Source organism: Microcaecilia unicolor, chromosome 1, assembly GCF_901765095.1.
Source record: "Microcaecilia unicolor chromosome 1, aMicUni1.1, whole genome shotgun sequence".
In the NCBI taxonomy this organism is placed as follows: Eukaryota; Metazoa; Chordata; class Amphibia; order Gymnophiona; family Siphonopidae; genus Microcaecilia; species Microcaecilia unicolor.
In genome coordinates this window covers 119168996-119182056 of record NC_044031.1, presented here as the reverse complement: position 1 = coordinate 119182056, position 13061 = coordinate 119168996, and the positions used below count along the sequence as shown (strand labels likewise).

The window sequence follows — 13061 nt, the reverse complement described above, 5'->3', positions numbered from 1 at the left end:
ATTAGCAAGCATCGCTCTCTATGTTTCAATAACAGAGTGGTGAATATATCATAAAATTCCCCTCGATTAATATTCGGTGCATAGATAATTCAACAACGTGAAAACAGTTTGCTGAATTGAAAGAACTACTAAAACATATCTACCTGCCACATCTCTGATCACCTTATGTAGCTGGCATGAGAGGCGGTGGGAGATCAATATTTCCACCCCATTAGTTTTGTTACTGTGGGATGTGTTAGATGCCAAATATAGCAATGGAAATGTATCCTGCAAAAGCAGACGCTCATGGATTCGCAATAGGTGAGGCTCCTGAAGAAAGCAAATATCAACCAAAAGGTGTGTAGCCTCCCTGATTAGAAGGCAGCGCTTCGTTGGAGAATTAAGATCCTTAACATTAAGGGTCATAAAACTGATATCACTCATAGAAAAATACAAAACTGAACAATATTACGTCCAACATGTAGGTACAGTTTTAACACAAATAAATAATATATATATCCAATAAGAACAAGTGACAGCCTGAAAAAGTTTTTTTTTCTCCTCCACCCCCATCCTCGTAACCGGAATAAAGCCAGCATGGCCTGTGCCACACAGGCTACCATAGAGTAGAAGTGAAGTGGTCCATCATGCAGCCCAAAGAAACAAGTAAAAAACTCCAAGAGCTCCTCTCTGTTGGAGCCAACATTGATGCAGCAATATGCCAACCAAAACTTGAGGCACTCCAGCAAATAGTGAGCAGGATCCCTCACAGGCAACCGATATCCCACAGGTTGGGCTCTTTGAAGGCATCTTAGTTGCTGAGTGTTGTCTGGTCGATCAACGTTTCCCGCCTTACACCCGCTGCCACTTAGGACATGGCTTGACCAGATGATCAGAGCCCATTGGGGTTGTCTGAGGTTGCTGTTTAGTAGTCAGCTCACTCTCTAAGACTGCCAGCACCTCGTCCCTGGTTTTAACTTGACGCAGATTGCACTGAAAATAAAAGGAAAACGCAAAAGGATGTTGCCCTTTATATTTGACATTCTGCTCTCACAGTCACTGTGTGATAGGTTTGAGTTCACAATGGCGCTTCAAAATAGTGGCTGTAAAGTCTTGGTAGATCTTTATTGTATAAGCATCTCAAACCACGTGCTCCATGCCCTGTGCCTTGGATAAGATTGTCTCCTTAATTTTAAATTCAGCAAAGCATGCTATAATGTCTCAGGCTGTATTCACCTGAAGTCTGCCCAGCGCTGTTTGTGCCCGCTCAATTTTTATGGGTGAGGGATTTAGCAGCTTAGAATTCTCTGATAATTAATAAGGAGATTACCAATTTTTGCACAGATTCCTAACAATTATTATATTCCGGAGTCTCCAGGAGACTGCAGAAGTGAAGATTACAGTGTCTGTAGTGATTTGAGTGTTCTACTCTATCTGCAAGAGAAGCTTCAATGGATGTTGAGACCTGCAACTTAGTCTCCAACGCCTCCCTCCAGGTCCTCCATGCAGTGTCCAAGTTCAGCAATCTCACCCTTTAAATCGGCTGCCAAGATCCCAAAATCTGTACGGAAAGCTGTATTAGATTTAATCTCCATCATCCACTCACACATTTCTCCCAGCGGGGAAGCTATTTGCTCAATAGAGAACTGAGGAGAGCGAATCGCATCGGCAATGAGCTGTGTGTGGGGTCAGCAAGTCAGGCTCTGACGGCGCCATCTTGCCCATTCCTGTGGGCAGGACCTTGGGTGCTCTGTAAGCAAAATCATGTAGATTCGGGCATCCCACTGTTGTCATACTTCACCTGATCACAGAGAAGGATCTCAGAGAGAGAGAGAGATAAGCTAGATGGTATCAGGACATGCAAAGCACAAAATTTAAGTGGACAGCTGGGACACTGACGTCACTTCCTCCTCATGTACACTGTTTCAAATGTATGTTTCCCCTCATTTCAGAGTGGGTTCTAAAGTAACTCCGCTCTTTTCTGTGTGAGAAGCAGGGTTGCCAGATGGGCGGTTTTCCCGCCCAATTGGGCGGTTTTCCGCAACCCGCCGCGGGAAACTTGCCCGCGGCGGGTTGCGGTTTTTTGGGCTTGGTTTTTTTTTCGTGTGGGTTTTGGGCGGTTTTTCGTCCAGCGGGGGGTGGGGCTAATGGCGACAGAGGCGGGGTTTGGTGATGTATTGGGCGGGGCGAGGTGATGTATTGGGCGGGGTGATGACGGCGGGGGCGGGGCTGATGACGGCGGGGGCGGGGGTGATGATGGAAGGGGTGGGCTGATGACAGTGGGGGCGGGGGTGATGACGGAAGGGGCGGGGTTGATGACGGCGGGGGTGGGGGTGTTGACGGAAGGGGCGGGGGTGATGACGTCGGGGGTGAGGTGTGTGCGGGTTTTGGGCGGATTTTGGGCTGTTTTGGGTGGGAATTTTTTTTTTTTATATGGCAACACTGAAAGAAGGTCTTCCCAGTGAATATGAGCGGATCTGTGTCTGCCATAGGGTTTAGTACAGTGGCGTAGCCAAGGGTGGGCCCGGGCGGGCCCAGGCCCACCCACTTTGGGCTCAGGCCCACCCAGTAGCAGCACACCTATGATGTGGCTGACAGGGATCCCCAAGCCCCACCAGCCAAGAACTCCCAACAACTGCCCCTCCTGCATACCTTGTAAATAGCAGATCTTCACCTGCAGCAAGCAGCAACTGATACGTACTGTTCGCACCAACCCCACAGCCTTCCCCCTGATGTATTCCCGCCTATGCAGAAACAGGAAGTTGCATCAGAAGGAAGGCTGTGGGACCAACATGAGCTGTGTGTATTAGTTGCTGCTCGCTGCCGGTGAAAATCTGCTACTTAAAAGGTATGCGGGGGACAGGGAATGTTTGAGAGACCATATGGCATGCAGGCGAGAGAGGGAGAGACCAAATCACTTGTGGGACAGGGTGGAGTTCTTCTGCCCACCCATCTTAGGTCCAGGCCTACCCAAAACTGGATGTCTGGCTACGCCCCTGGTTTAGTATCTGGTGTTCCTCAAGATTCAGCTTTGTCACCTCTGCTGTTCAATATTTTCGAGTGTCACCTAGGGTGTCATGAGATCCCTTTGTACAACAGGGCACCTATATGCTGACAACATCCAATTCTTTGTTCCAATAGAGATAGATGAGGAAGAATAGGTGGGTGTATTGAATGAAGGCCAGTGCAACATTGCTACCTGCCTTTTAACTGGCAACTTGACCTCCAATTGACAAAAAACAAAAATCCTAAAATCTCAAGGAAAAGAAAGCATATCATTTCCTCAATTTCATTTTGTCAATGGAGTTTCTATTGGATAATCAAGGGAAGGAGGATATATGATTTAATCTTGATTCACAGATGAGACTAGCCACCCATAACATAGGTACTTTTATAAAGTTGTAGATGGAGATGAGATTTGTCCTTTTTTTTTTTTTTTACATAATGCCTTGACATTGGTAATGTAGGGATTATGATGATGATGATAATGAAGGCTGCTAAAGACCTCATCTAGTCTTCTCTGGAGGAGGTTACAACTGTAACTGCCACTTCCATTCAGGTTACCCCCTCCCCCGTGGCTCTGTTTACATTTGCAACTGCCATTCCATTTGTTTACTTACCAAATTTTCTTAGAAGTGCATAAAGCCACTTCACTACTGTTTTTAAATTTAAATGTTCAATTTCCATCCTCTTCCCATTTAGGGATCCTCAATGTTTATCCCATGCCTCTTAATTCCATCATTATTTTCCCTTCTCATAGGACAAATGTGGTACTGCTGCTCCATATTTTACATTGACTCTCTATAGTTGATCAGGCAAGATTTTAAACTCCTTACTGTGCTGTTTCATACCTTGAGAGAAAGCAGACTCAGGAGCAATGTCAGAAAACATATTTTTATGTTAGGGTAGGGATAAGGTGGTGGTTGTTTGAAATGTACTCGAACGTGGTGAAGACAAACGGTGAAGGATTTTAAAACAGTGGGATATACAGAGAGGATTCCTAAATAGAAAAAGGATACAAATCAAGCATTGTGGGCTTAATCTCAAAAAGGCGGTGAAATGATTTTGCATTTAATAATGAGACATGGGGTGGAGGGGGTACCTGCACATGTCAGCAGTTACAGTGAAAATCACCATACTGGGCAGACAAGATGGGCCATTTCCAGTCTTAGGAGGCATTAGGTGGTCCTACATTAACTCTGTGTAGTAAGTATAACATGCTAGCTGGCTAATGATTTCACCTACTCTCTGACCATGCTACACGCCCTGAAAGAAAAATTCAGAACAAGTTAATAACTTGCAGTTTAATGCGTGGCAACAGGTAAACTACCACAAAATCCTTTAACGAGATCACACGATAGCCTGTTTCCAAGTATTAACTGTGCATTAAGATGCCCTTCTACTAAGCTGCGTTAGGCACCAACATGCACATAACGTAGCTTTAAATGGTGTAGTGCGGGACATGCTCAGGCATCCTGCAGTAAGTGCCAAATCAGCACACACTAACTGTTTGCTAAAAAATATATATTTTTTGAGGGGGCAGAGAGTGGGTGTTCCAGCACTATACAGGACAGCTGCATTATAGCATGCTAACTGGGTGGCAGTAAGTGCAGAAGCGGCAACATTTTTAATGGCCATGGGCTAAACGGCAACATTAATACATATATAGACAATTGGCCATTTTATGGCTGTGTGCAAGGAAGACCCTCGTGAGGGTGGTGCACTAAGCCCATTTTTTTGGCCGTAGCTTATTAAAAGGACCTATAAGTGCTTAACACCCTTTAGAAAAAGGGCCCCTAAGCAATTTTCTAAAGTGTGCTAAGCAGTAAGTGTGAATTAGTGTGTTTACTGGGTGCAAAGCCATCGTAACTTAACCGTTCTGTAATGAGAATAAATGCTAATTCACGCATTAACTTTTTAGCCTGTTATGGGGTGAGAAATGGGCAGTTAGGGGTTAGGAATGCACACTGCATTTAGCATGTGGTCATCTTACCATACACTGATATTGGTGCAGATGGTATGAATGTTTTTACCACCTCCTAAATCAGAGGCAATTACCCCCTCATTCTACAGTATAACTAGCACCTAAATTTACATGCAAATTTTGCGACTAGTTTTATACAATACTAGTGGAACCAAGCCTGTTTCGTCAACAATGAAACGGGCCCTAGGAAGGCTGTGTAAGTGTTTTTTTTCTCCCCTGCCCTCCCCTCCATGTCCAGCGATTCTTCCCTCCCCTCCCATCCCATCACATCCCCTCCATGTCCAGCGATTGTCCTCTTCCCTGCCCTCCCATCCGTGTCCCGTGATTCTCTCCTCTCCTCCCATCCCATCCATGTCCATCAATTCTCCTCTGTCCTCCCCTTCCCCTCCCTCCCTTCAATATCTCGCGAGTCTCTCCTCCCCTCCATGTCCAGCGATTTCTACCTGAACGTTCTCTGGCTGGCTGGCTTCCGTTCCGTTCATAACATCCTGATGTCAGCTCGCCTCCAATGTTCCCTTCCCTCTCACTGTTTCGCCCTCTGACATCATTACATCTTGACGCAAGGGCGGGACAGTGAGGGGGAATGGAATGCTGGAGGCTGGCTGATGTCAGGAGATGTTACGAACTCAGACAGCCTGCCAGCCAGAGAACGTTGGAGGTGCAAATTATTATATAGGACTAGTGATTACGAGGATAAGTGCTAGCTGAGCACTCTGTGCTATTCTAGAAATGATGCATGCAACTTGTTTAGCATGTAATTGTAAAAGGGAGTTCACATGGGAGAAGCATGGGCGGGGCCTGGGCAGGAGCAACATTTATGAGCATAACACAATTGCTGCATTTAGGAATAGTCATTTATGCTTGCAACAGAATTGCCTCCGGCTCCTAGGTGCATCTGTGCTGTCAGTACACTTACCATGGGATAAAGAATATTCTTTATGCGATAACTACATGAGAACATGCCGGGAATGTGTCCAACAGTTAGCACACAGGTTTTGCATTTGCTTAAGTGTAAAACTTTTCCATAGAGTAAAAGGGATCATAAATATACCAAATGCTTATGCTTTGGGTTAAATTTGTTTTGGAAATTTCAAGGCATTTTTGAGTTAGATAAGGCCAAAAACAAGTCAGAAAAGTTTTCAGATTGATCATTTTACAATTTTTCCCCTCATCTAGTTTAAGAGTGACTAACACAATTTCTCTGACATTCGACACCCCTAACAATGGCGACAAACCACATCCAGCAAACTGCAGGAGAGATAGGCAAATGAAATACATGGTTTAGCATAGAAATTTTAACCATAAGTATTGTGGCTCTAGCTTGATATTCTAGAACCTAGCACTTACCAGATGCATTGTATTCCCGGATCTCCACATAGTCACTTAGACAGTCAGGAGTATCCTGGAGGTTTAGTGCTTCAAAACTAATGATGAGATAATGCCCTGCAAGTCCATGCAGGTACCATTCGCACAGTGAATTATCAGGGTAATTATGTGTCGGGTAGCCGGGACTCCGGAGGGTGCCACTTTGCCCTACAATTGTTCCTCCACATGTAGCTAGAAGAGTAAAAATATATTCCTTCTGTTTCATTATTAGCTCCCAACCTTTAATATAGTTCTCAACCACTTTAATGCTACGTTAAATCACCTTCAAAAGTGATCTAAATACTATTAATAGTATTAGCAACAGAAAAACAAGTAATAATGATTTAATGGACATGCACATCATTACACTCCCAAGCATAACACAGGAAGCATATTGGAGGTAATTTCATAAAGTCATTTTGGTGTGTATTTAGCCCATACATTCATAAATGGCCTTTTGTTCAATAACAACCACCGTAGAAGTATGGGGTATATCTATTAAAATACATTAAGCTCTAAAGTGTGCTCAGCACACGTAAAAATGCTTACCACAAAATGCATTAAAGCATTTTGTGGTAGGTAAGATGTTTGCACAGGCTCACCCCCTAATTCTATAAAAGTCGCCAAAAAGTGTGCATGCAAACTTAGGCATGCATCCAATTTGTGTGCACAATTTAATTGAATGCACTACAAAAAATTGGCTTAACAATGATTGTCACTAATTAGATTTAATTGAAACTTACATGCATAAATTTAGATGCGGGATCTGTGCCTACATTTTATGTGCGAGTGAAAAAAGGGGCATGGAAATGGAAGGGTCACAGGTATTCCTAGCATTTATGTGCGATGTTACAGAATACAGGGGATACACACCCAATTTAGCTATATACATGTGCACCACATTTCAGCTGGTGAAAATAGCTGTGCCTAAAGTTAGGCGCAAGCCCCGGACATAAGCGCTATTCTATAAACCGCACCTAACTTTAAGCGTGGCTTACAGAATATCACTTTTTTCAGTGCCATATATAGAATTCACCTCTAAGCGTGTGGTATTCATTTTTTTGTCAGGGGTGGAGAATGGGCATGGGCGTGCTATCCAACTAGCTTGCTCCAAATACCATGTACTAACTGTTTAGCTTATACATAATGTGGGAGCCCTTAACACCTCCTGAATAGGAGGCAGTAAGTGCTCCCCTGTCAATTTTTCTTGCTAATGTGAACATTAGTACATGACCCGAAAGAGAAATACTAGAAATTCCCATATTTCCTGGGCACACGACAAGGGCTTAGCATGCGCTAACCCATTTTCTGGTGTGCTTTAGTGCTTGGACATAACAGCAAATACTTTGCTGATAGGCATATATAGGGCTGGAGTATGGGCAGAGAACACGTGTAGATTAAACAAATGTGTTAATCTGCACACTTCCTTAAAAACCTTAAGTGCAGAAATTTACACCTGCTCCAGGGCAGGTATAAATGTCCACACCTGAAACGTAGGTGTGATTTCTATCATTGTTGTTGCGTTTTATAGAGGCAAGTAGGTACATATGTATTTTTTATGAGTGTAAATCGTACCTCACCCTGGGTAAGAGTGGGTTATAAATAATAAATCTAAATCTACATACTTGCCTTTATAAAATAGGCACCTGAAAATAGGCAGACACTAAGCACATCCTTATAAAATTTCCCTCTTAAGGCCTTATTTAAAAATGCCTATTATAGGAATAGAGTGGAAAAAAAATTCAAACAGCTTCATAATATCTGTATAAAAGATTCTAGTTCTTGCTCTCATCTTAAATACAGATACAACATTTTTCATAATAACTTATATAGATTATTCTCACCGCTAATAAAAAGAACCTGGAAAAAAAATCAGTCATGGCTATAACAACTCCAGAAAATGTGAACAGATGGCTTAAAACAAACTACATATAGGGGCCCTTTTACTAAACCACATTAAGAATTTAGGAGGTCTTTTACTAAGCTGTGGTAGCATTTTTAGTTCATGGTAGAAATCAGCTGGTGGTAAACACTGAAATGCCCATTATATTCTTATGGGTGTCTCAGCATTTACCGCCAGCTGATTTCTACCGTGAGCTAAAGACGCTGCCACAGCTTAGTAAAAAGGACCCCTTAACGTCTGGTTTACCCCAGAGCCACTTTAAGAGTTTCTGCGGTACTTTCACAGTAAGCAAGTGGTAAACTGGGTGTAAAGAGCTTTTTGCGTTGGGGACATGGCATGAGTGCAGGATGGGCATGAAAGGCATTTGACAATTAACATGTTGCACTACCGCATGCTAACTGCCTAATGCAGAGTTAACGCGGGACCATTTACCACCTCCTAAATTGGAGGCACTAAGGGGGAGATTCTATATATGGCGCCTGGAAAATCCGTGCAGAAATCATTTTCGACTAAGCGAAATTCTATAAGATTTAGGCGCGGTATATAAAATACGCTTAGTTGATATCTCAGTGCCTAAAACTACATGCATCCATTTACACCAACAAAAATGTGGTGCAAATCCTGGCAAGTAGATTTACACGGACTGAGCCATATTCTATAAGAACACGCATAAATCTGGGAACGCCCGCAAAATGTCCTTTTCCTCACCCATAGCCCATTAGAACTGCACGTTTTAGAATTTAGGCGTAGTTCATTACAGCATACGCTTAGCAAGTTATGGCCGTAAATTCTAATTATTGCCAATTAGTGATCATTATTGCTTGTTAAGTGCTGTTAACAACTCTGATTGGCTTGTTAAGTCAATTACATTACGCGCATTGTTATGGAATATGCTTAGATTTAGGCACGGAATGCTAGGCGTGATATATAGAATCTGGCAGTAAGTGCTTCCGCGTTAACTGGGAGCAGGTACTGTGCATTACTACTACTACTTAACATTTCTAGAGCGCTACTAGGGTTACGCAGCGCTGCACAATTTAACAAAGAGAGACAGTCCCTGCTCAAAGAGCTTACAATCTAATAGACAAGTGAACGGTCGGTCCGATAGGGGCAGTCAAATTGGGGCAGTCTGGATTCACTGAACGGTAAGGGTTAGGTGCCGAACGCAGCATTGAAGAGGTGGGCTTTAAGCAAAGACTTGAAGACGGGCAGGGAGGGGGCTTGGCGTAAGGGTTCAGGAAGGTTGTTCCAAGCATAGGGTGAGGCGAGGCAGAATGAGTGGAGCCTGGAGTTGGCGGTGGTGGAGAAGGGTACTGAGAGGAGGGATTCTGAAAGTTAATGCCTAACCTGCAATAAAAATACTGGGAATGCCCCAATAGGTACAGCATTAAATCTGCAGCTATTGTGTGGTAAAATCCCATGTTAAGTAACAGTAACTGCAACATTTAGCATAGATTAGTAAAAGTGCCTCATAATGACCAGATTCTGATAATTATATGTCTTCTTATTTAACCATTTTATACAACTGAGGAACCATGTTAGACTTGAATAAGTGATTACCTATGGAGTATGTAACATTGAATCCAATGTGTGTTGTGCTACTGTCGGTCCTAAACCTCAGATAGAGGATGGTGCCTGAGGATTTCTGAATTCCTGGTAGATCATTTCCACACAGTTTGGCAATCATCCTTGCACTGGAGTCAGCACCGTCCCGTAATTCCAGGTAGCTAGAGTTACAGCTACAAGACAATTATTTTATTGAATGTTGCATTTTATTTGACCTGAATTTGTTAGACTACTTAGAAGTAAAAGTTGAAGCAAAAATTCCACAAAGTAAGGGCAGCTTTAGCTCTATTTCCAATATCTCACTCCCAACTCCTGCTCCACTCTCCCCATTCCTTTTATTAGAAATTTACCCAACCTGAATATTAGAGAAATAGATACATTTTTATTTAGGACCACAACTTTAGTTCACATACATTGCATAATTTATATTTCGCTAAGCAGCTGCCACACCCACCACTCCATACAGATACGTGATATTACTTTAATTAAAAAAAAACTGAAGGAAAAATCTTAGGAGTTTGATTAGATAAAGATATAAAGTTCATTAAACAGATTTCATCTGTAGTTCAATCTGCTTTTGCTAGCTTAAGCCCCCTCCCCATTATTGAAGAAAAGCTGACATAATATTTAACCATCTATCTCACCTCATGTGCAACTTACTTTCTTACTCTTCTTACTCACTTACCTATCTATGGGGCCCTTTTACTAAGACGCGCAGGTGCCTACATGCAACCAACGTGCGTCAATTTGGAGTTACCGCCTGGCTACCGCAAGGCCCAGGCTGTAATTTTGTTTTTTACATGCGTCAGCTACGCGCGCCAGAAAATATTTTCTGGAGCACAGCGGAAACCGGGCGGTAATCATTCTACGTGTGTAGACAATTACTGCATGGTTAATGCGTGAGACCTTACCGCTAACAATGGCTGTTGGTAAGGTCTCAGACTCAAAATGGACATGCACCAATTTTTATTTTGCCGCATGTCCATTTTCGTCAAAAATTTTAAAAAGGCGTATTGAAAAATAGATCTGCACACGCCCAAAACATGCGCCTACACTAGCGCAGCCCATTTTTCAGCACACCTTAGTAAAAGGAGCCCTATATGTTCCATCTTTGCTTATACCCTTCACTGTCAATTAAAATGTTCTATTACGTATTGTGTTGACATTGTAAGTAGTATACTATCGGGCTCATTTTCAAAAGAGAAGGATGCCCATCTTCAACACAAATCAGAAGATGGGCATCCTTCTCACAGGGTCGCCCAAATCGGTATAATCGAAAGCCGATTTTGGGTGTCCTCAACTGCTTTCCATCGCGGGGATGACCAAAGTTCACGGGGGCGTGTTGGAGGCGTAGTGAAGGCGGGACTTGGGCATGCCTAACACTTGGATGTCCTCGACCCATAATGGAAAAAAAGGGCATCCCTGACGAGAACTTGGACGACTTTACCTGGTCCTGTTTCTTTTTACGATCAAGGCACTGAACTGACCAGATGACCACTGGAGAGAATCAGGGATGACCTCCCCTTACTCCCCCAGTGGTCACTAACCCCCTCCCACCCTAAAAAAAATCTTTAAAAATATTTTTTGCCAGCCTCAAATGTCATACTCAGGTCCATCACAGCAGTATGCAGGTCCCTGGAGCAGTTTTAGTGGGTGCAGTGCACTTCAGGCAGGCGGACCCAGGCCCATCCCCCCCTACCTGTTACACTTGAAATGGTAAATTTGAGCTCTCCAAAACCCACCACAAACCCACTGTACCCACATCTAGGTTCCCCCTTCACCCGTAAGGGCTACGGTAGTGGTGTACACTTGTAGGTAGTTGTTTTTTGGGGGGATTTGGGGGACTCAGCACACAAGGTAAGGGGGCTATGTTCCTGGGAGCAATTTATGAAGTCCACTGCAGTGCCCCCTAGGGTGCCCGGTTGGTATCTTGGCACGTCAGGGGGACCAGTGCACTACGAATGCTGGCTCCTCTCACGACCAAAGGGCTTGCAGTTGATTGTTTCTGAGATGGGCGTCCTTGGTTTCCATTATCACTGAAAATCAGAACCAACCAAGTCTAGGGACAACCATCTCTAAGGATGACCTAAATTTCAGGATTTGGGCGTCTCTGACCATATTATCAAAATGAAAGATGGATGTCCATCTTGTTTCGATAATATGGGTTTCCTCGCCCCTCCACCGGGATGTTTTACGAGGACGTCCTCAGCAAAACTTGGGCATCCCTTTTGATTATGCCCCTCTATATATCCCATATTTTGTATTGTTATTTGAATATTTTTACTGCTGTAATTGCCTATTACTCATGTTTGATCTATTCTTACTGTACACCGCCTTGAGTGAATTTCTTCAACAAGGCGGTAAATAAATCCTAATAAATAAAATAAATTAAAAGATCTTGTCATCTTAATAAACATTTATGTGTTTTCTAGGGTGAATTATTTTAATGGTTTAACAAAATATCAAATAAAAAGACTACAACAGAGGTACAGAATACGGCAGCCTGCTTATTTTAGAATAAAAAAAATCTACTGATCATGTTAAGTCACTGTTGGCAAATTGCATTGGTTGCCAACTGAGCGGCATATTTTAAATTATTTTTGGTATTTAATGCTGTATGATTAGAGGGTCCATTATATCTATTGAACCTACTGAAGAAATATAATCTGACTAGGCAACTCAGATCATCTTCACAAGGAGGCATATTTTCAAAGCACTTAGACTGATAACGTTACATGCAGGGGCATTTTCGATATGACGTCTAAGTCTAACTTTGAACGTTTTGCTAAAAATGTCCAAAATTCAAGTGGGGAGTATAGTCATTTTCAAAACAGAAAAATGTCTATCTTTTTTTTTTTTTTTTTTTTCGAAAATGGCTATTGCTAGATGTTCTTGTGCTCTGTGCATTTATCTTTTTGGTCCGTTTTAAAAAAAAAATGAGAAACACACAAAATCAAGCCATTGGGATGTAGGAGGGGCCAGCATTCTTAGTAGACTGGCCACACAGACATCCCAGGAAAGCAATGGGGCATCCTAGGGGGCACTTCAGTGGACTTCAAATAAATGCTCCCAAGTACACATCTCACCGCTGCTCCCTTATTTTGTCTGCTGAGCCCACCCAAAACCCACTACCCCCAACTGTACACCACTACAATAGCCCTTATGGGTGTAGGGGGCACCTATATGTAGGTAAAGTGGGTTTCTGGTGAATTGTGGAGGGCTCAAATTTTCCACCACAAGTGGAACAGGTAGGGGGAGGTATGG

At 43.0% G+C, this 13061-nt stretch overlaps 1 protein-coding gene across 2 annotated transcripts in view; it reads right to left on the bottom strand.

Moving 5' to 3' along the window:
• CUBN (cubilin) overlaps positions 1-13061 on the bottom strand; it is a 697556-nt gene that overhangs the window by 147992 nt on the left and 536503 nt on the right. For both annotated transcript variants that reach the window (XM_030199596.1, XM_030199602.1), the window contains exons 45-46: positions 9792-9970; positions 6311-6520 (exon numbers count right to left, since the gene is read on the bottom strand). In XM_030199596.1, coding sequence (XP_030055456.1) covers positions 6311-6520; positions 9792-9970 — 389 coding nt within the window. The remainder of the gene's footprint in view (positions 1-6310; positions 6521-9791; positions 9971-13061) is intronic.